This window comes from Catharus ustulatus, chromosome 32, assembly GCF_009819885.2.
Source record: "Catharus ustulatus isolate bCatUst1 chromosome 32, bCatUst1.pri.v2, whole genome shotgun sequence".
NCBI lineage: Eukaryota > Metazoa > Chordata > Aves > Passeriformes > Turdidae > Catharus > Catharus ustulatus.
The window spans coordinates 1802649-1823296 of record NC_046252.1 but is presented as its reverse complement, the minus strand read 5'-3'; the positions used below and the strand labels follow the sequence as shown (position 1 = coordinate 1823296).

The 20648-nt window shown below is 62.4% G+C and overlaps 2 protein-coding genes and 3 non-coding genes across 5 annotated transcripts; 1 reads left to right on the top strand and 4 right to left on the bottom strand.

The window, feature by feature from the left end:
- Nucleotides 1-814: 814 nt before the first annotated feature.
- Nucleotides 815-11297, bottom strand: OTUB1 (OTU deubiquitinase, ubiquitin aldehyde binding 1). Its single transcript, XM_033083609.2, has 7 exons — nt 11212-11297; nt 10884-10945; nt 10700-10798; nt 7346-7464; nt 5447-5531; nt 2971-3165; nt 815-1100 (listed from the first exon to the last, which is right to left on the bottom strand). Exons 1-7 carry the CDS (start codon nt 11270-11272, stop codon nt 903-905), a joined length of 819 nt encoding a protein of 272 aa, XP_032939500.1. The 5' UTR covers nt 11273-11297; the 3' UTR covers nt 815-902.
- A 960-nt stretch (nt 11298-12257) lies between these two features.
- Nucleotides 12258-12448, top strand: LOC117009413. The gene has a single exon (XR_004420475.1). It is a non-coding gene; the product is annotated as a U2 spliceosomal RNA (small nuclear RNA).
- A 1653-nt stretch (nt 12449-14101) lies between these two features.
- LOC117009416 lies at nt 14102-14292 on the bottom strand. The gene has a single exon (XR_004420478.1). It is a non-coding gene; the product is annotated as a U2 spliceosomal RNA (small nuclear RNA).
- A 1467-nt stretch (nt 14293-15759) lies between these two features.
- On the bottom strand, nt 15760-15950 carry LOC117009410. Its single transcript, XR_004420472.1, has one exon. It is a non-coding gene; the product is annotated as a U2 spliceosomal RNA (small nuclear RNA).
- Nucleotides 15951-17213: 1263 nt separating this feature from the next.
- Nucleotides 17214-20266, bottom strand: LOC117009235 (protein starmaker-like). The gene is made up of 3 exons (XM_033083473.1): nt 20039-20266; nt 18307-19777; nt 17214-17242 (listed from the first exon to the last, which is right to left on the bottom strand). The coding sequence occupies exons 1-3, from the start codon at nt 20264-20266 to the stop codon at nt 17214-17216; spliced, it is 1728 nt and encodes a 575-aa protein (XP_032939364.1).
- Between the last annotated feature and the right edge of the window lie 382 nt (nt 20267-20648).

The window sequence follows — 20648 nt, the reverse complement described above, 5'->3', positions numbered from 1 at the left end:
CTGCCCCCCAAAAAGCCCAAACTCCCCCTCCTTACTCCCCTAAAAGTCCAAACTCCCCCTCCCTACCCCCCAAAAATTCCAAACCTCCTCTCCCTACCCCCCAAAATCTCCAAATTCTCCCTCCCTGCTGCCCAAAAAGTCCAAATTCTCCCTCCCTGCCCCCCAAAAATTCCAAACCTCCTCTCCCTACCCCCCAAAAAGTCCAAATTCCCCCTCCCTACCCCCAAAATGCCCAAACTCCCCTCCCTGCCCCAAAGTGCCCCTATAGCGAGTCCAAACTCCCCCTCTCTGCCCCCCAAAAAATCCAAACCTCCTCTCCCTGCCCCCTAAAAAGTCCAAACCCCCTCTCCCCACCCCAAGCTCCCCCTCCCTGCCCCTACAGGGAGTTAAAACCCTCTCCCTGCTCCCCAAACTGCCCCTAAAAGAAGTCCAAACACCCTCTCTCTTCCCCCCAAATCCCCCTCCCTGTCCCTACAGGGAGTCCAAACTCCCTCTTCCCACTTCAAACTCCCCCTCCCTGCTCCCCAAAAAATCCAAACCTCCTCTCCCTGCCCCCCAAAAAGTCCAAACTGTCCCTCCCTGCCACCCAAAAATTCCAAACTCTCCCTCCCTGCTGCCCAAAAAGTCCAAATTCCCCCTCCCTACCCTCCAAAAGTCCCAAACCTCCTCTCCCTACCCCCCAAACTCCCCCTCCCTGCCCCCCAAAAAGTCCAGATCCCCCTCCCCACCCCCAGACCCCCCCTCCCCACCCCCCAAACCCCCTCCCCAAAGAACCACTCTCATCCCTCGGGACCATTCCTTTATTGGGCTCGGCCGGGGCAGGGCGGGGCGGGGGAGGCGCGGCCGCAGCGGGGCCGGGGGGGTTTTTGGGGAGCCCCCCGGAGGTGGGGGGAGGCCGGGGGTCACTTGTAGAGGATGTCGTAGTGTCCCGGGCGGTAGAGGAGGCAGACGCGGGGCTGGGAGCCCTCGGGGAACACGTGCGGGTTGGTGGCGCCGCCCTCGCCCCGGTCCATGTACTCCACCAGGATGGAGACGTGCAGCGCCCGCGCCAGCGCGATGATGTGGATGTGGTCACTCTCCTTGCACATGGGCTCCACCTCCTGCCGGACACACCGACACCGACAGGGGGACAAGGGACAGAGGGATGGGGGACACAGAGGGACAGGGGACGGAGGGACAGAGGGAGAGAGGGACAGGGGACAGAGGGAGAGAGGACAGAGGGATGGGGGACACAGAGAGACAAGGGACAGGGGGACAGAGAGATGGGGGACAGAGGGAGATAGGGACAGGAGACAGAGGGACAGGGGACAGAGGGATGGGGACAAAGGGTCAGGGGACAGAGGAGACAGAGGGACAGGGCACAGAGGGACAGGGGACACAGAGATACAGAGGGACAGGGGACAGGGAGAGAGAGGGACAGGGGACAGAGGGAGAGAGGACAGAGGGATGGGGGAGAGAGGGACAGGGGGACAGAGGAGAGAGGACACAGAGGGAAAGGGGACAGCGGGACAGAGGGATGGGGGAGAGGGGGACAGTGGACAGAGGGACAGAGGACACAGAGGGACGGGGACAAAGGATCAGGAGACAGGGAGAGAGGGACACAGAGGGACAAGGGGACAGGGGACAGAGTGAGAGAGGACAGAGGGACAGTGGACAGAGGGATGGGGGACAGAGGGAGATAGGGACAGGAGACAGAGGGACAGGGACAGGGGACAGAGGGATGGGGGACAGAGGGAGATAGGGACAGGAGACAGAGGGACAGGGACAGGGGACAGAGGAGACAGAGGAACAGGGAGACACAGAGAGACAGAGGGATGGGGGACAGAGGGACAGGGGGAGAGAGGGACAGGACAGAGGGATGGGGGGAGAGAAGGACAGGGGGACAGAGAGAGAGAGGGACATAGAGAGACAAGGGACAGAGGGATGGGGGACAGAGGGACAAGGGACAGGGGACAGAGGGACACAGAGGGACAAGAGACAGAGGGATAGAGGAACAGGGTACAGAGGGACACAGAAGGAGACAGAGGGACAAGGGACGGGGTTATTTGGGGTGAGGGACAGGGGACAGAGGGACACAGGGGTGTGACAGAGCTGTGTGAGGAGCACGGACAGGGCAGGTGCCCCAAGCCCAGTGCTCCAGGTACCACAGGTACCACAGGTACAGTGACAGAGGGGCTCAGGTGCCCCAGGTACCCCAGGTATGGCACCCCAGGTGTGTACCCAGTGCCCCAGGTACCCCAGGTGTGTACACAGTTACCCAGGTGTGTACCCAGGTGTCCCAGGTACCCCAGGTGTGTCCCCAGGTGTCCCAGGTATGGTACCCAGTGTTCCAGGTGTGGTACCCAAGTACCCCAGGTGTGTACCCAGTGTTCCAGGTGTCCCAGGTACCCCAGGTATGGCACCCCAGGTGCCCCAGGTGTGTCCCCAGGAGCCCCAGGTGTGCCCCAGGTGTGTCCCCAGGTGTGTCCCCAGGTGCCCCAGGTGTGTCCCCAGGCGCCCCAGGTGTGCACCCAGGTACCCAGGTGTGTCCCCAGGAGCCCCAGGTGTGCACCCAGGTACCCAGGTGTGTCCCCAGGTGCCCCAGGTGTGTCCCCAGGTACCCAGCTGCGTCCCCAGCTGTGTCCCAGGTACCCCAGGTGTGTCCCCAGGTACCCAGGTGTGTCCCCAGGTACCCCAGGTGTGTCCCCAGGTGTGCCCCAGGTGTGTCCCCAGGAGCCCCAGGTGTGTCCCCAGGTACCCCAGGTGTGTCCCCAGGTGCCCAGGTGTGCACCCAGGTACCCAGGTGTGTCCCCAGGTGTGGTACCCAAGTACCCCAGGTGTGTCCCCAGGCACCCCAGGTGTGTCCCCAGCTGTGTCCCCAAGTACCCAGGTGTGTCCCCAGGTGCCCAGGTGTGTCCCCAGGTACCCAGGTGTGCCCCAGGTGTGTCCCCAGACACCCCAGGTGTGTCCCCAGGTGCCCAGTGGCCGTACCTGCTGGCAGAACTCCTTGATGCTGCGCCCCCCCTCGAGGAACTGCTCGAAGAAGCGGCGGTGGCGCTGCAGGCAGCCCGAGGTGAGCAGCCGCAGGTAAACCACCAGGTAATCCGAGGTGGCCGGCTCGTTAAACGCCGCCAGCAGCTCGGGCAGCGGCACGCGGCGCTCCACGCGCTCGATCAGCTCCATCAGCTGTGGGGACACACCTGTCACACACCTGTGTCACATCTGTCACACCTGAGTCACACCTGTGTCACACCTGAGTCACACACACACTCCTGTGTCACACCTGTGTCACACACACGCGGCGCTCCACGCGCTCGATCAGCTCCATCAGCTGTGAGAAACACCTGTGTCACACCTGTCACACACCTGTGTCACACACACGCGGCGCTCCACGCGCTCGATCAGCTCCATCAGCTGTGGGAAACACCTGTCACACACCTGTCACACCTGTGTCACATCTGTCACACCTGTGTCACACCTGTGTCACACACACACTCCTGTGTCACACCTGTGTCACACACACACACCTGTGTCACACCTGTGTCACACCTGTCACACCTGTGTCACACCTGTCACACACCTGTGTCACACCTGTCACACACCTGTGTCACACACACACGGCGCTCCACGCGCTCGATCAGCTCCATCAGCTGTGGGGAGTGTCATACCTGTCACACACCTGTCACACACCTGTCACACCTGTCACACACCTGTGTCACACCTGTCACACCTGTGTCACACACACACGGCGCTCCACGCGCTCAATCAACTCCATCAGCTGTGGGGACACACCTGTCACACCTGTGTCACATCTGTCACACCTGTGTCACACACACGCGGCGCTCCACGCGCTCGATCAGCTCCATCAGCTGTGGGGACACACCTGTGTCACACCTGTCACACCTGTCACACCTGTGTCACACCTGTCACACCTGTGTCACACACACGCGGCGCTCCACGCGCTCGATCAGCTCCATCAGCTGTGGGGACACACCTGTGTCACACCTGTCACACCTGTGTCACACACACGGCGCTCCACGCGCTCGATCAGCTCCATCAGCTGTGGGGACACACCTGTGTCTGTGTCACATCTGTCACACCTCTCACACCTGTGTCACACACACGCGGCGCTCCACGCGCTCGATCAGCTCCATCAGCTGTGAGAAACACCTGAGTCACACCTGTCACACACCTGTCACACCTGTGTCACACCTGTGTCACACACACGGCGCTCCACGCGCTCGATCAGCTCCATCAGCTGTGGGGACACACCTGTCACACACCTGTGTCACACCTGTCACACCTGTGTCACACACACACCTGTGTCACACACACACCTGTGTCACACACACGCGGCGCTCCACGCGCTCGATCAGCTCCATCAGCTGTGGGGACACACCTGTCACACACCTGTCACACACCTGTCACACCTGTCACACACCTGTGTCACATCTGTCACACCTGTGTTACACCTGTGTCACACACACACGGCGCTCCACGCGCTCGATCAGCTCCATCAGCTGTGGGGACACACCTGTCACACACCTGTCACACACCTGTCACACCTGTCACACACCTGTGTCACACCTGTGTCACACACCACCCGTGCCCACCAAGCTGTGCCAGCCCTGGATGCTGAAATTGTTGCTGCCCCTGTCCCCATGACCCCGTGTCCCTCGGTGTCCCCATGTCCCTCAGTGCCCCTCAATGTCCCCACCATGTCCCTGTGTGCCTCAGTGTCCCCCCATGTCCCTCAGTGTCCCCCCCATGTCCCCACCGTGTTGTGGAAGTCCTCGATGGTGAACTCGGTGAACCCCTGTGTCCCTCTGTCCTTCTGTCCCCATGTCCCTGTGTCCCCCCCATGTCCCCATATGTCCCTCAGTGTCCCCTCATGTCCCTGAATGACGCCACCATGTCCCTCAGTGTCCCCATGTCCCCCCCATGTCCCCACCGTGTTGTGGAAGTCCTCGATGGTGAACTCGGTGAACCCCTGTGTCCCTCAGTGTCCCCACCATGTCCCTGTGTCCCCCCAATGTCCTCATGTCCCTCTGTCCCTCAGTGTCCCCATGTCCCCGCCACGTTGTGGAAGTCTTCGATGGTGAACTCGGTGAAGCCCTGTGTCCCTCAGTGTCCCCTTGTGTCCCTCAATGTCCCCCCGTCCTTCTGTCCCCATGTCCCTGTGTCCCTCAGTGTCCCTGTGTCCCCGCCATGTCCTCATGTCCCTCTGTCCCTCAGTGTCCCCATTGTCCCCCCCATGTCCCCACCGTGTTGTGGAAGTCCTCGATGGTGAACTCGGTGAACCCCTGTGTCCCTCAGTGTCCCCCTGTGTCCCTCAATGTCCCCCCCATGTCCCTCTGTCCTTCTGTCCCCATGTCCCTGTGTCCCTCAATGTCCCTGTGTCCCTCAGTGTCCCCCCCATGTCCCCGTGTCCCTCAGTGTCCCCACCATGTCCCCGTTGTGTCCCCACCGTGTTGTGGAAGTCCTCGATGGTGAACTCGGTGAATCCCTGCGCCACCAGCTCCTCCTTGCTCCGCGCCGAGACCTCCTTGAACCTGGGGGGGCACGGGGGGGTCAAAGGGACACCCGGGGGGACACCAAAAGGGACACCCAAAGGGACACCCCGATATCCCAGGGGGGTTAAAGGGACACCCAGGGGGACACCCAAAGGGACACCCCAACATCCAGGGGGGTTTTGGGGACACCCAAAGGGACACCCTGACACCCAGGGGGACACCCAAAGGGACACTCCAATATCCCAGGGGGGCTTTGGGGACACCCTGACACCCAGGGGGATTAAAAGAACATCCCAAAGGGACACCATGACATCCCAGGTCTGGTTTTGGGGTTCCTGGGTGTATCTCTGGGGTCCCAGGGTGTATTTTGGAGCCCCCCAGGGCTGTTTTTGGGATCCCAGGGTGTATTTTTGGGGTCCCAGGGTGTATTTTGGGGCCCCCCAGGGCAGTTTTTGGGATCTCTGGGTGTATCTTTGGGATCTCTGGGTGTATATTGGGGTCGCCAGGGCAGGTTTTGAGGTCCCAGGGTGTATTTTGGGATCCTAGGGTGTGTATTTTTAGGATCCCCAGGGCAGTTTTTGGGGTCCCTGGGTACATCTTTGGGGTCCCAGGGCAGTTTTGGTGGTCCCAGGGTGTATCTCTGGGATCCCAGGCTGTATCTTTGGGGTCCCAGGTGTATTTTTGGGATCCCTGGGTGTATCTCTGGGATCCCTGGGTGTATTTTTGGGGTCCCAGCTCTATTTTTGGGATCCCCAGGGCAGTTTTTGGGGTCCCCAGGGTAGTTTTTGGGATCTCAGGGCAGTTTTTGGGATCTCTGGGTGTATCTTTGGGATCTCTGGGTGTATATTGGGGTCCTCAGGTGTATTTTTGGGGTCCCCAGGGCAGTTTTTTGAATTCCAGGGTGATTTTGGGGGTCCCAGGGTGTATTTTTGGGGTCCCCAGGGCAGTTTTTGGGGTCCCAGGGTTTATTTTTGGGATCCCTGGCTGTATCTCTGGGATTCCAGGGTGTATTTTTGGGGTCCCAGGGTGTATTTTTGAGGTCCCAGGGCAGTTTTTGAGGTCCCAGGGTTTATATTTGGGATCCCTGGGTGTATCTCTGGGATCCCAGGGTGTATTTTGGGATCCCCAGGGCAGTTTTTGGGGTCCCAGGGTTTATATTTGGCATCCCTGGGTGTATCTCTGGGATCCCAGGGTGTATTTTGGGGTCCCCCAGAGCAGTTTTTGGGATCTCTGGGTGTATCTCTGGGATCCCAGGGTGTATTTTGGGGTCCCCAGGGCAGTTTTTGGGATCCCCAGGGCAGTTTTTGGGATCCCTGGGTGTATCTCTAGGATCCCAGGTTGTATTTTTGGGGTCCCCAGGGCAGTTTTTTGAATCCCAGGGTTTATTTTTGGGATCCCTGGGTGTATCTCTGGGATCCCAGGGTGCATTTTGGGGTCCCAGGTGTATTTTTGGGGTCCCTGGGTGTATTTTGGGGTCCCAGGGCAGTTTTTGGGATCTCTGGGTGTATTTTTTGGGGTCCCCAGGTGTATTTTTGGGATCCCAGGGCAGTTTTTGGGGTCCCCAGGGCAGTTTTTTGAATCCCAGGTGTATTTTTGGGATCCCTGGGTGTATCTCTGGGATTCCTGGGTGTATCTCTGGGGTCCCAGGGTGTATTTTGGGGTCCCCAGGGTGTATTTTGGGGTCCCCAGGGTGTATTTTGGGGTCCCCAGGGCAGTTTTTGGGATCTCAGGGTGTATTTTGGGATCCCTGGGTGTATATCTGGGGTTCCCAGGCGTATTTTGGGGTCCCAGGGTGTATTTTGAGTCCCCAGGTGTATTTTGGGTGCATTTTTGGGGCAGTTTTGGGCTCCCACCGCTGCAGCTCCTGCCCGTCCTCCAGCAGCGCCTCCAGGTGCGCGAAGCCGAAGGCGCGGTAGAAACAATTCCCGTCCGGCCGCGTCTTCCGGATGTAGGAATACTTCTGCAGCAGGTCCTGGGGACAGGGACACGTGGGGACATGGGGGGACACCGAGGGGGACAGCAGGGACAGCCCTGGGGACACCATGGGGACATGGGGGGGACATGAGGGGACACTGCGGGGACATGGGAGGACACCGAGAGGGACACAATGGGGACACCAGGGGGGACATGGGGGTGACGTGGGGGGACAGCAGAGACACTGTGGGGACACTGTGGGGACAGCAAGGACACTGTAGGGACAGCAGGGACACTGGGGAGACCATGGGGACATGAGGGGGACAGCAGGGACAACGGGGGGACACAGGGGGGGACATGGGGGACAGCAGGGACACTGTGGGGACACTGTGGGGACAGCAGGGACAATGGGGGGACAGCAGGGAAACTGTGGGGACACCATGGGGACACCAGAGGGACAGCAGGGACAGCCCTGGGGACACCATGGGGACAGCAGGGACACTGGGGGGACACTGTGGGGACATGGCAGGACAGCGGGGGGACAGCAGGGACAACGGGGGGACACTGGAGGGACACTGGGGGACATGAGGGGGCACTGTGGGGACATGGGGGGGACAGCAGGGACATGAAGGGACACTGGGGGGACACAGGGACAGGCCTGGGGACACCGTGGGGACACTGTGGGGACAGTAGGGACACTGAGGGGACATGGGGGGACACCGAGGGGGACAGTAGGGACAACGGGGGGACACCATGGGGACATGGGGCGACACTGTGGGGACACTGGGGGGACACAGGAACAGCCATGGGGACATGGGGGGGACAGCAGGGACACAATGGGGACACCATGGGGGACATGGGAGGACAGTAGGGACACTGGGGGAACAGCAGGGACAGCCCTGGGGACACCATGGGGACACTGGGGGGACAGCAGGGACAGCCTTGGGGACACTGTGGGGACATGAGGGGACACAGGGACAGCCATGGGGACACCGTGGGGACACTGGGGGACAACAGGGACACTGTGGGGACACTGTGGGGACAGCAGGGACAATGGGGGGACATGGGGGGACAGCAGGGAAACTGTGGGGACACCATGGGGACACAAGAGGGACAGCAGGGACAGCCCTGGGGACACCATGGGGACAGCAGGGACACTGGGGGGACACTGTGGGGACATGGCAGGACAGCGGGGGGACGGCAGGGACAACGGGGGGACACTGGAGGGACACTGGGGGACATGAGGGGGCACTGTGGGGACACTGGGGGGACACAGGGACAGCCATGGGGACATGGGGGGGACAGCAGGGACATGAAGGGACACTGGGGAGACACAGGGACAGGCCTGGGGACACTGTGGGGACACTGTGGGGACAATGAGGGGACACGTGGGGACATGGGGGGACACTGACGGGGACAGTAGGGACAACAGGGGGACACCATGGGGACATGGGGGGACACTGTGGGGACACTGGGGGGACACAGGGACAGCCCTGGGGACATGGGGGGGACAGCAGGGACAACGGGGGAACACGAGGGGACACTGTGGGGACATGGAGGGGACATGAGAGGGACAGCAGGGACATGAAGGGACACTGAGGGGACATGGAGGGGACAGCAGGGACAGCCCTGGGGACACCGTGGGGACACTGGGGGGACAATAGGGACACTGGAGGGACAGCAGGGGGACTGGGGGGACACTGTGGGGACAGCAGGGACACCATGGGGACACAGGGGGGACACTGTGGGGACAGCAAGGACATGGTGGGGACATGAAGGGACACTGGAGGGACACAGGGGGGGGAGCACGGACACTGTGGGGACACTGGGGGGACACTGGGGGGACTCAGGGACAGCCCTGGGGACACCATGGGGATACACGGGGACAACAAGAGGGACACTGAAGGGACACCAGGGGGGGACACGGAGGCACAGGGACAGTCCTGGGGACAGCAGGGACACCCCTGGGGACACCCCTGGGGACAGCCGACCCCAGCCTGGTATCCCAGTGCCTCCCAGTCCTATACTGGTGCTGTCCCCAGTATCTCCCAGTGCCATCCCCAATCCCCTACTGGTGTCCCAGCGTCTCCCAGTTTGTCCTAATGCCCCCCAGTTCTTCCCAGTACGTCCCAGTATCTTCCAGTGATGTCCCCAGTATGTCCCAGCACTCCCCAGTCCATCCCAGCACTCCCCAGTCCATCCCAGTGCCCCCCAGTCCATCTCAGTCTGTTCCAGTCCCTCCCAGTCCGTCCCAGCACCCCCAGTACATCCCAGTGCCCTCCCAGTATCTCCCAATCCATCCCAGTGCCCTCCCAGTATCTCCCAGTGCCTGCCAGCCAGTTCCAGAGCCTCCCACTGCCCCTCAGTCCATTCCAGTACATCCCAGTATCCCCTCAGTATCTCCCAGTGCCTCCCAGTTCATCCCAGTGACCCCTCCCAGTCTGTCCCAGTGCCTCCCAGCATCCCCCAGTACCTCCCAGTCCATCCCAGCAGCCCCCAGTTCATCCCAGTATCTCTCAGTACCCCTCAACCCATCCCAGTCCATCCCAGTGACCCCGCCCAGTCCATCCCAGTATCTCTCAGAATCCCTCAACCCATCCCAGTGACCCGCCCCAGTCCATCCCAGTTCATCCAAGCAGCTCCCAGTCCATCCCAGTATCTCTCAGTACCCCTCAATCCATCCCTATCTGTTCTAGTGCCCCCTCCCAGTTCATCCCAGTGTCTCTCAGCAATCCCCAGTGCCTCCCAGTCTGTCCCAGTGACCTCCTCCAGTCCGTCCCAGTGCCCCCCAGTGCCCCCCAGTCTGTCCCAGTGCCCCCTCCCAGTCTGTCCCAGTGTCTCTCAGCATCCCCCAGTGCCTCCCAGCAGCCCCCAGTCCATCCCAGTACCCCCCCAATATCCCCCAGTACCTCCCAGTCCATCCCAGCAGTCCCCAGTCCATCCCAGTAGCCCCCCAATATCCCCCAGTACGTCCCAGTCCATCCCAGCAGTCCCCAGTCCATCCCAGTACCCCCCCAATATCCCCCAGTACCTCCCAGTCCATCCCAGCAGCTCCCAGTCCATCCCAGTATCTCTCAGTACCCCTCAACCCATCCCAGTCCATCCCAGTGAGCCCCCCAGTCTGTCCCAGTAACCTCTCCCAATCCGTCCCAGTGCCTCCCAGCATCCCCCAGTGCCCCCCAGTCCATCCAAGCAGCTCCCAGCCCATCCCAGTACCTCTCAGTACCCCTCAATCCATCCCAGTAACCCACCCCAGTCCATCCCAGTCCATCCCAGTTCCCCCAGTGCCGCACCTTGATCTTCTCCTGGTACACGTGGTCATCCTCCGCGTACTCCTTGTAGAGCTCGGAGAGCTCCAGGCGCTCGGACACCAGCGGGTTCTGCACCGCGATCTGCGGGGGACACCGGGGCTCACCGGGGGGGCTCGGGGACCCCCGGGGGGGGTTCGGGGGGGATTTGGGGCGGGGGTCTCCGCACCTCCTGCTGGATCCGGTCCTGCTGCGCCATGATCGCCTCGTCGTACGCCAGGCAGTTCACGCCTGGAGGGGACACCGGGGGTCACCGGGGGGAGCCCGAGCCTCACCGGGAGGGGCTGGGGGCTCGGGGGTCCCCCCGGGAAGGTGCTGGGGAGGGATCGGGGTGGGTTTTGGGGGGTTTTGGGCGGTGGGTTCAGGGGAACCGGGGGCGGTCCGGGAGATGCCGAGGGGATCGAGGCCCTCCCGGGAGGAGCGAGTGGGAAAACCGGGGGGATCCCATCCCGAGGGTCTGCAGGATGGGGATGTGTCGGGGGGGGCTCCATCGGTACCGTCGGCATCGCTGCCGCCGAGCGGCTCCGGCTGCGGCTGCTGAAGCTCCTCCGCCGCCATCGCCGCCCTGCCCGCCCCGCGCCGCTTCCGGGGCAGCGCCCGCCACTTCCGGGGCAGCGCCCGCGCCGCTTCCGGGGTGGCGTCATTTCCGGGAGCGGTGCGGATGTCCCGCCCACAGCGAGCGTGGTCCCGCCCCTTCCCATCATGGCGGATCATCCCCTCAGGAAGCGATGGCGGCGCCGGTCGGGGCGGGCAAGGCCCGGGAGGCTCCGGGAGCACCGGGACGGTCCCGAGCAGCCTCGGTGCCTCTGCCTCACCCGAGCGCCCCGCGCCTTGGTCATCCTTAAAGCAAAAATGGAGAGAAATGGCGGTTTCCTGTTAATTAGAGCAGGCAAAATAATGAAAAAGGCGTGATTGGCACGCTGAGAATCGCCCGTGAATGTTTCTCCTCCATTTAAACACACACTTATGGAAAGAAGGGTTTTTTCCTGGATTTCAACTCCTTTTCCGCTCTCTCTCCCCTGACAAGGGTTTGGAAGGGAGGGACTGGGAGCGAACTGGGATGGAGCTGAGGGAACTGGGAGCGAGAAATGGGAGAGAAAATGACCCGAGCTCTGCCCAGGTACCCTCAGGTGTGCCCCAGGTGCTCCCCACCTCCCCCCACCCCCACTTGAGGGACCCCCAGACCCTCCTCATCCTCGCTGCTCACACCAAGACTCCGAAAATCGCGATTTTGGACTCTAACAATCGCGGTATTTCCCCATTCTCCCAGAGCTCCGCTGGCGCGCTTAAAACTTCCCGCGCTGCCGGCACGAGAGGCGGGGTTATGCAAATGAGCAGCGCGAGGTGCACGCCGGGAGGAGATTCCGGGGCGGATTTCGGGGTTCAGGGGGGCCCCAAAGTGCGGGACCCGCGCGGGAAGAGCGGGAGGAGCCGCGGGAAGAGGCGGGGACCGGACCGGGAGGGATCCAGGGGCGTCTCGGGGGTGTCCGTGAGGTGCGAGCGGGGCTCTGGGCGCTGGGTGCGGGGCTGGGTAGGGGTCGGCATCGCTTCTCGGCCTTTTGGCTAAGATCAAGTGTAGTATCTGTTCTTATCAGTTTAATATCTGATACGTCCTCGATGAGAGGACTTCATATTAAACGGATTTTTGGGCTCGGGAGTTGGACCCGGAGCTTGCTCGCTCCGCTCCGCGCATCGTCCCGGTATTGCAGTGCCTCCGGGAACGGTGCACCCCCATTTCTGGGGGAGCTGAGCTGGTGAAAAACAGATGGAGAATGGGGTTATGTCGGGATTCTATCGCGATAGGAGCTCACCGTAGGGGCCGTGCTGCCTCCACGGGGCCCGGGGCGTGCCTGCGTAGGAGCGGCTCTTGGTTCTCGTCGTGGGTCTGCAGCAGCGACTGGGACACACGGGGGGGCATCGCGGTGTCCCGCAGGCTGACACGCGACCGCCACGCGACCGCCACGCGACCCCACACACGTGACCCCTCCACACGTGACCCCCACACGTGACCCCCACATGTGACCCCCCCCACACGTGACCCTCCACGCGAGCCCCCCCACACGTGACCCCCCACACGTGACCCCCACACGTGACCCCCACACGTGACCCCCCCCCCACACGTGACCCCCACACGTGACCCCCCCACACGTGACCCCCCCACGTGACACCCCACACGTGACCTCCCACACGTGACCTCCCACACGTGACCCCCCACACGTGACCCCTCTCACGTGACCCCCCACACGCGACCCCACACACGTGACACCCCACATGTGACCCCCTCACGTGACACCCCACACGTGACCCCCCCCACACACGTGACCCCCCACACGTGACCCCTCTCACGTGACTCCCCACACGTGACCCCCCACACGTGACCCCCCCCACACGTGACACCCCACACGTGACCCTTCACGCGACCCCCCCACACACACACACGTGACCCTCCACACGTGACCCCCCCAAACGTGACCCCCTACATGTCACCCCTTCCACGTGACCCCCCTCACAGGTGGAAAAATCTCGCGCGCAAAATCTCGCCTGGAAAAATCTCGCGTGGAAAAATCTCGCGTGGAAAAAAACACGCGTGGAAAAACACGCGTGGAAAAATCTCGCGTGGAAAAAACTCGCGTGGAAAAATCTCGCGTGGAAAAAACTCGCGTGGAAAAACTCGCGTGGAAAAAACTCGCGTGGAAAAAACTCGCGTGGAAAAAACTCGCGTGGAAAAAACTCGCGTGGAAAAAACTCGCGTGGAAAAAACTCGCGTGGAAAAATCTCGCGTGGAAAAACACGCGTGGAAAAAACTCGCGTGGAAAAATCTCGCGTGGAAAAAACTCGCGTGGAAAAATCTCGCGTGGAAAAAACTCGCGTGGAAAAAAACTCGCGTGGAAAAAACTCGCGTGGAAAAATCTCGCGTGGAAAAACACGCGTGGAAAAACTCGCGTGGAAAAAATCTCGCGTGGAAAAATCTCGCGTGGAAAAATCTCGCGTGGAAACCCGCGTGGGATGGTCACCAGTGGGTGGCCACGTGTGAGGGGGGCTCGGGTGGGGGGTCACGCCTGGGGGGGTGGCTCGCGTGGCGGTCGCGTGGCGGTCGCGTGTCAGCCTGCGGGACACCGCGGTGCCCCCCCGTGTGTCCCAGTCGCTGCTGGAGACCCACGGCGAGAACCAAGAGCCGCCCCTACGCAGCCACCCCCCGGGCCCCTTGGAGGAAAAATCACGATTTAACCCAACTTCAGATCTGTTATTTACTGTTTAAAATTCCACATTGGGGGTGCGCCGTTCCCGGAGGCACTGCAATACCGGCACAGTGAGCTGCTATCGCGATAGAATCCTGATAAAACCCCATTTCCCACCTGTTTTTCACCATCTCAGCTCCCCCAGAAATGGGGGTGCACCGTTCCCGGAGGCACTGCAATACCGGGACGATGCGCGGAGCGGAGGGAGCAAGCTCCGAGTCCAACTCCCGAGCCCAAAAATCCGTTTAATATGAAGTCCTCTCATCGAGGACGTATCAGATATTAAACTGATAAGAACAGATACTACACTTGATCTTAGCCAAAAGGCCGAGAAGCGATGCCGACTTTTTCCCAGACCCGCACCCAGCGCCCAGAGCCCCGCTCGCACCTCACGGACACCCCCGGGACGTCCCCCTGAGCCTGTCCTATCCTTTCCGCAATCATTTCTCCGTCTCTTCCTCACTTTTCTCCCTTATTTTACAAGTATTGAGCCCTAAAATGCCGAAATTCTCCCCAAATTTTGTCTCCCGTGATGCTTTAACAGCTCTATTTGCATGCGCGCCTTGCTTATCTCCATAACTCCACCCTGGCCGCGCCTCTCTCCGGCCATTCCCCATCTCTTTTTACTCCTTCTCCTCCTCATCGCGCACTTTTCTCTGCTTTCACCGATCCCCAGAAAATCAACATATTCCCAAAATAACGCTCACGTGATGATTTGAGAGTTTTGGGGGTTTTTTGTCGTTGATTTGCATTGTCCCGCTCCTTAGGCCGCAGGGCGGGAAGTTCGTGAGGGGCGGGTGAGGGGGAAATGGAGCCCGGGGGAGGCCCTGAGGGGACAAATGGAGCCGTGAGGGGACAAAGGGGGTCGGTGAGGGGACAAAGGGGGTCGGTGAGGGGGAAATGGAGCCCGTGAGGGGGAAATGGAACCCGTGAGGGGGAAATGGAGCCTGTGAGGGGGAAATGGAGGGGGAAGAAGGGGCCGTGAGGGGGAGAAGGAGCCTGTGAGGGGGAAACTGAGTCCATGAGGGGGACATGGAGCCCGTGAGGGGGCAAAGGGGGTCGGTGAGGGGGAAATGGAGCCTGTGAGGGGGAGAAGGAACCGTGAGGGGGGAAATTGCGCTCCTGAGGGGTAGAAGGAGCCCCTGAAAGGATAAATGGAGCCTGTGAGGAGACGAAGGGGGTCAGTGAGGGGGAAATGGAGCCTGTGAGGGGGAAATGGAGCCCGTGAGGGGAAAATTTGGCCCGTGAGGGGGACATGGAGCCTGTGAGGGGGAAACTGAGTCCATGAGGGGGGGAAATGGAAGCCATGAGGGTGATGAGGGTGCAAATGGCGCCTGTGAGGAATTTGAGGGGCAGCTGAGGGAGAAATGGAGCCTGTGAGGGGGAAATGGAGCCCGTGAGGGGACAAATGGTGTCAGTGAGGGGGATAAAGGAAGAAATGTCACCTGTGAAGGGTCTGAGGGGCAGCTGAGGGTGAAATGGAGCCCGTGAAGGGGAAATGGAGCCTGTGAGGGGACAAACGGTGCCTGTGAGGGCAATGAGGGTGGAAATGGCGCCTGTAAAGGGTTTGAGGGGAAATGGTGCTCACCTGGACTCATCTGGACACACCTGGGCTCAGATTCAGCCGCTGTCACCAGGTCCGTGTGCACTGGGGGGGCCTCAAACGCCTGGGGGTGTCCCTGAGGGCCGCCAGATATGGAGGAGTTTTCTACAACCCGTATTGCAGCAGCAGGGCTGTTAACGCGATAGAACCGCGACATAACCCCATTTCCCATCTGTTTTTCACCACCTCAGTTCCCCCAGAAATGGGGGTGCACCGTTCCCGGAGGCACTGCAATACCGGGACGATGCGCGGAGCGGAGGGAGCAAGCTCCGGGTCCAACTCCCAAGCCCAAAAATCCGTTTAATATGAAGTCCTCTCATCGAGGACGTATCAGATATTAAACTGATAAGAACAGATACTACACTTGATCTTAGCCAAAAGGCCGAGAAGCGATGCCGACCTCTGCCCAGCCCCGCACCCAGCGCCCAGAGCCCCGCTCACACCTCACGGACACCCCCAAACCGCCCCCCCAACCCCTCCTCAACCTTTTCTAATTAATTTCCCAATCTTTTCACGCGTTTTTTTTCCGTGTTTTGCACTCACCGGGCCCGAAATCCGCGAAATTCTCCCCAAATTTTGACTCCCATGATGCTCCAGGCGCGGTGCCGTTTCTGATTTGCATAACCCCGCCTTTATCGTAACGAGACCCCGCCCACTCAGCTCTGGTGGCGCTGGGACGGGGACACTGTGGGAACTGGTCCTGCCCAGTTCGTACTGGTGGGAACTGGTCCTACCCAGTTTATACTGGTGGCACTGGGACGGGGACACTGGTGGGACTGGGATGGGGACACTGGTGGCGCTGGTCCTGCCCAGTTTGTACTGGTGGGACTGGGATGGGGACACTGGGGGAATGATTCTGTCCAGTTTGTACTGGTGGCACTGGGATGGGGACTGGTCCTGTCCGGTCTGTACTGGTACAAACTGGGGCTCTCCCTGCCCTCCCCTCCCCCTCCCAGCTATGACGTCACGCCCCTCCCCCCCCCGGGACCCCCCGTCCTGGGCGTTCCCCGCCCCTCCCCCCCCAGGGGACCGCGGTGACTCAGGGGCCGCGCCCTCCCCCACCCACAGCTGGATCCGCTCAACAGCTGGAGCGGGAGGGGGAGGGGACCCTGCCCCGCCCTCCCCTCCCCCACCCCCCGATCTGCCCCTCCCCCCCCAAAAAAAACCCAGTCAAACATGGGGTGGGGGAGGGGCAGCACCGCCTTTATTGCCCTCGCCCCCCGCCCCTCCCCCACCCGGGGGGCAGAGGGGACTGGGGGAGGGGGGGCAGTCCCAGTTTGGGGTCAGCAATCCCAGTTTGGGGTCAGCAATCCCAGTTTGGGAGGGATCCCAGTTTGGCTTTCACAATCCCAGTTTGGCTTTCACAATCCCAGTTCAGAGATCCTTTCCCAGTTTGGGGATCCTTTCCCAGTTTGGGGTGTCCCTCCCAGTTTGGGGTGTCCCTCCCAGTTTGGGTCCCCCCTCCCCCAGCACCCTCAGCCGTGGGGGGTCGGGAGGGGGGGTCGGGGGGGCCTTCCCAGCCCTCCCAGTGCTCCCAGTATGACCAGTGCCCCTCCCAGTGCCACGGGCAGCGCGAACATCAGCCCGAGCCGCGGGGAGCCAGGACTGGGAGGGGCCCTGGGGGCAACTGGGGCAAGTGGGGGGGGCACTGGGAGGGTCACTGGGGCAACTGGGGGGTCCTCGACCCTGGGGGAGGCAAACTGGGGGGTAACTGGGAAGGTAACTGGGAGAACTGGGGACTCCTTGGCCTGTGGGGGGGTAACTGGGAGGGTAACTGGGATAACTGGAGCAACAGAGGGGGCCACTGGGAGGGTAACTGGGGCAACTGGGAGCCCCTTGGCCTGTGGGGGGGTAACTGGGGAGGCAACTGGGACAACTGGGATGTCCCTGGTTTTTGGGGGAGCTGCTGGGGAGGGAACTGGGAGGGTAACTGGGACAAACTGGGAGGGTTTGAGTGGGGGGGGAGCGGTTGGGAGGGCAACTGGGGGCAACTGGGACTTAGGGGGGGTAACTGGGGAGTCCTCGGCTCTGGGGGGAGTAACTGGGACAAACTGGGAGGGTCTGGGATTGGGGGGTGAGGTGGGGGAGGTGACTGGGGGCAACTGGGATTGAGGGGGGGCAACTGGGGGGGCAACTGGGACAACGGGGGGGGCAACTGGGAGGTCCTGGGTTCCAGGACGGGTAACTGGGAGGGTAACTGGGACAAACTGGGGGGCTCTGGGGTTGGGGGGAGCAGTTGCAGGAGTAACTGGGGGTAACTGGGATTTTGGGGGGGCAACTGGGAGGGAACCTGGAGGGTCCTGGGGGGCGAAGGAGGAGATTTGGGGGGTCCTGGGGGAGGGGCTGAGTCCATGGGGGTCCCTCGGGGGGGGGGTCGGGAGCCCTGTGGGGGTCTCTGGGATCGTTCTGGGGGTCCCCATAGGGGTCCCAGGGCTGGGTTTGGGGGTCCCAGGGCCGCGTTTGGGGGTCCCCATCCCCATAGGGTTCCCAGGTCCTGTTTTGGGGGTCCCCATGGGGGTTCCAGGTCCGGGTTTGGGGGTCCCAGTGCTGGGTTTGAGGGTCCCAGGGTTGGGTTTGGGGGTCCCAGGGCCGGGTTTGGGGGTCCCAGTGCTGGGTTTGGGGGTCCCAGGTCCGGGTTTGGGGGTCCCCATCCCCATAGGGTTCCCAGGTCCTGTTTTGGGGGTCCCCATGGGGGTCCCAGGGCTGGGTTTGGGGGTCCCAGGTTGTGTTTTGGAGGTCCCTGGGCTCACTCTGGGGATCCCCATCCTCATAGGGGTCCCCGTAGGGGTCCCAGGGCCGGGTTTGGGGGTCCCCATCCCCATAGGGGTCCCAGGTTCTGTTTTGCGGGTCCCCATGGGGGTCCCAGGGCCGCGTTTGGGGGTCCCGGCCCCTCCGGAGGCTCCCGGGCTCGGGGTCCCTCTGGGGGTCCAGGGGGGTCTCCCAGGACTCCTCATCCTCGTAGGGGTCCCCGTAGGGGTCCCCATAAATGTCGGGGTCCCAGGGCTCCGTTTCGGGGTCCCAGGGACCCTCCCCGAGGTCCCCAGCCCCAAAAGGGGGGGGAGGGTCCCTATAGGGGTCCCCATAGGTGTCCCCATAGGGGTCCCCGTAAGGATCGGGGTCCCCGTCCCTATAGGGGGGCTCGGGGTCCTCGTAGGGGGCGGGGGCCGGGTGAGAATCGCGGTGGGAATCCGGGACAAAATCCGGGACAAAATCCTGGTTAAAATCCCGGTGGGAATCCGGGACAAAATCCAGGTTAAAATCCCGGTGGGACCCCTCGTGGGGGTCCCGGTGCCACTCCCGGTGCCGGGGCGGTCCCAACCCCCGATCCCAGCGCGAATCCCGGTGCAAATCCCGCTGAAAATCCTCCCGGGAATCCCGGTCCTGGTGGGAATCCCGGTGGGAATCCTCGTGCGAGCCCCGCCCTGGCCACAAATCCCGATTCAAATCCCGGTTCCAATCCCGGTTCCAATCCCGGTTCAAATCCCGGTGCTCCCCCGGGGACAAATCCTGCCGGGAATCCTCGGGTGAATCCCGGTGCAAATCCCGCGGCCAACCGGGCTGGGAATGCTCATGGAGCTCCTGGTGGGAATCCCGGCCCGAATCCCGGTTCCAATCCCGGTCCAAATCCCGGCCCGAATCCCGGTTCGGATCCTCGGGCACATCCCGGTCCAGATCCTGCTGGGGATCCCGATCCAAATCCCGGCTCCAATCCCGGCTCCAATCCCGGTTCCAATCCCGGTTCCAATCCCCTTGCGACTCCCAGTGCCGCTCCTGGGGCAGATCCTCCTGGGAATCCCGGTCGGAATCCCGGTCGGAATCCCGGTCCAAATCCCGGTCCGAATCCCGGTCCAAATCCCGGTCCAAATCCCGGTCCGAATCCCGGTTCGAATCCCGGTCCAGCTCCTCCTGGGAATCCCGGTGGAAATCCGGGTACAAATCCCGGTCCGAATCCTGATTCAGATCCCGGTGCAAATCCCGGTTCCAATCTTGATTCAGATCCCGGTTCCAATCCCGGTTCTGCCCCGGCCGCGGCTCCCGGCGCCTTCCCGGTGCCGGATCCCGGTTCTGATCCCGGTTCTGATCCCGGTCCGAATCCTCCCGCAGGTCCCGGGGCCGCTCCGGTGCCAAATCCCGGGGCGAGGCTTCTCCTCCTCCTCCCGTCCCCTCCCGGTCCCGGGCGCTCCAACCGCGCCGCGTCCCCTCGGGCTGTCCCCGGTGTCCCTGGGGAGGGGTCCCGGTCTGTCCTCGGTGTCCCTGGGGAGGGGTCTCAAGATGTCCCCGATGTCTCTCGAACTCCTGGGGAGGGGTCTCAGGATGTCCCCGGTGCCCCCCGAACTCCCGGGGAGGGGTCCCGGAGTGTCCTCGGTGTCCCCCGAGCTCCCGGGGAGGGGTCCCGGTCTGTCCTCGGTGTCCCTGGGGAGGGGTCCCGGTGTGTCCCCGGTGTCCCCCGGGCGGGGGGCGGCGGCGGCGCCGGCAGGTGACCCCGTCGGGCTGCAGGACGAAGCCGCGGTGACAATGACAGGCGAAGCCGCCGTGGTGGTTGAGGCACATGTGGTGGCACACGGCGGCCGTGCGACATTCGTCCCTGTCCCCGCAGCCCCCCGCGGGCACCGGCCCGAAGCCCAGCGGGCACGGGGGGGGGCTCGGCGGGACCCCCGCGTCCCCCCCCGCGGCCACCGCGGCCACCAGCGCCACCAGCGCCACCAGCATCGCGCTGTCACCTCCTCCTCCTCCTCCTCCTCCTGCAGGGATGGGGGTGGGGGGGGCACAGCCGGACCCGCCCCCCCCCCAAAATCCCAAATCCCAAATCCCAAATCCCGAATCTCAACTCCCAACCCCCGCCCAAAACCTCAAATCCGGCCCCACCCCCCAAAAATCCCAAATCCCAAACCCGGCCCCACCCCCCCAAAAATCCCAAATCCCAAACCCGGCCCCGCCCCTCTGTGCCCCCCCCAAATCCCAAACCCGGCCCCACCCCCCAAAAAATCCCAAACCCGGCCAAGCGCGGCTCCACCAGGGCCCCGCCCCCGGCCGGGGACGTTCGTGTGACCCCTCCCCCTTTTTGGGGACCCCACCCCCCTTTTGGGACCCC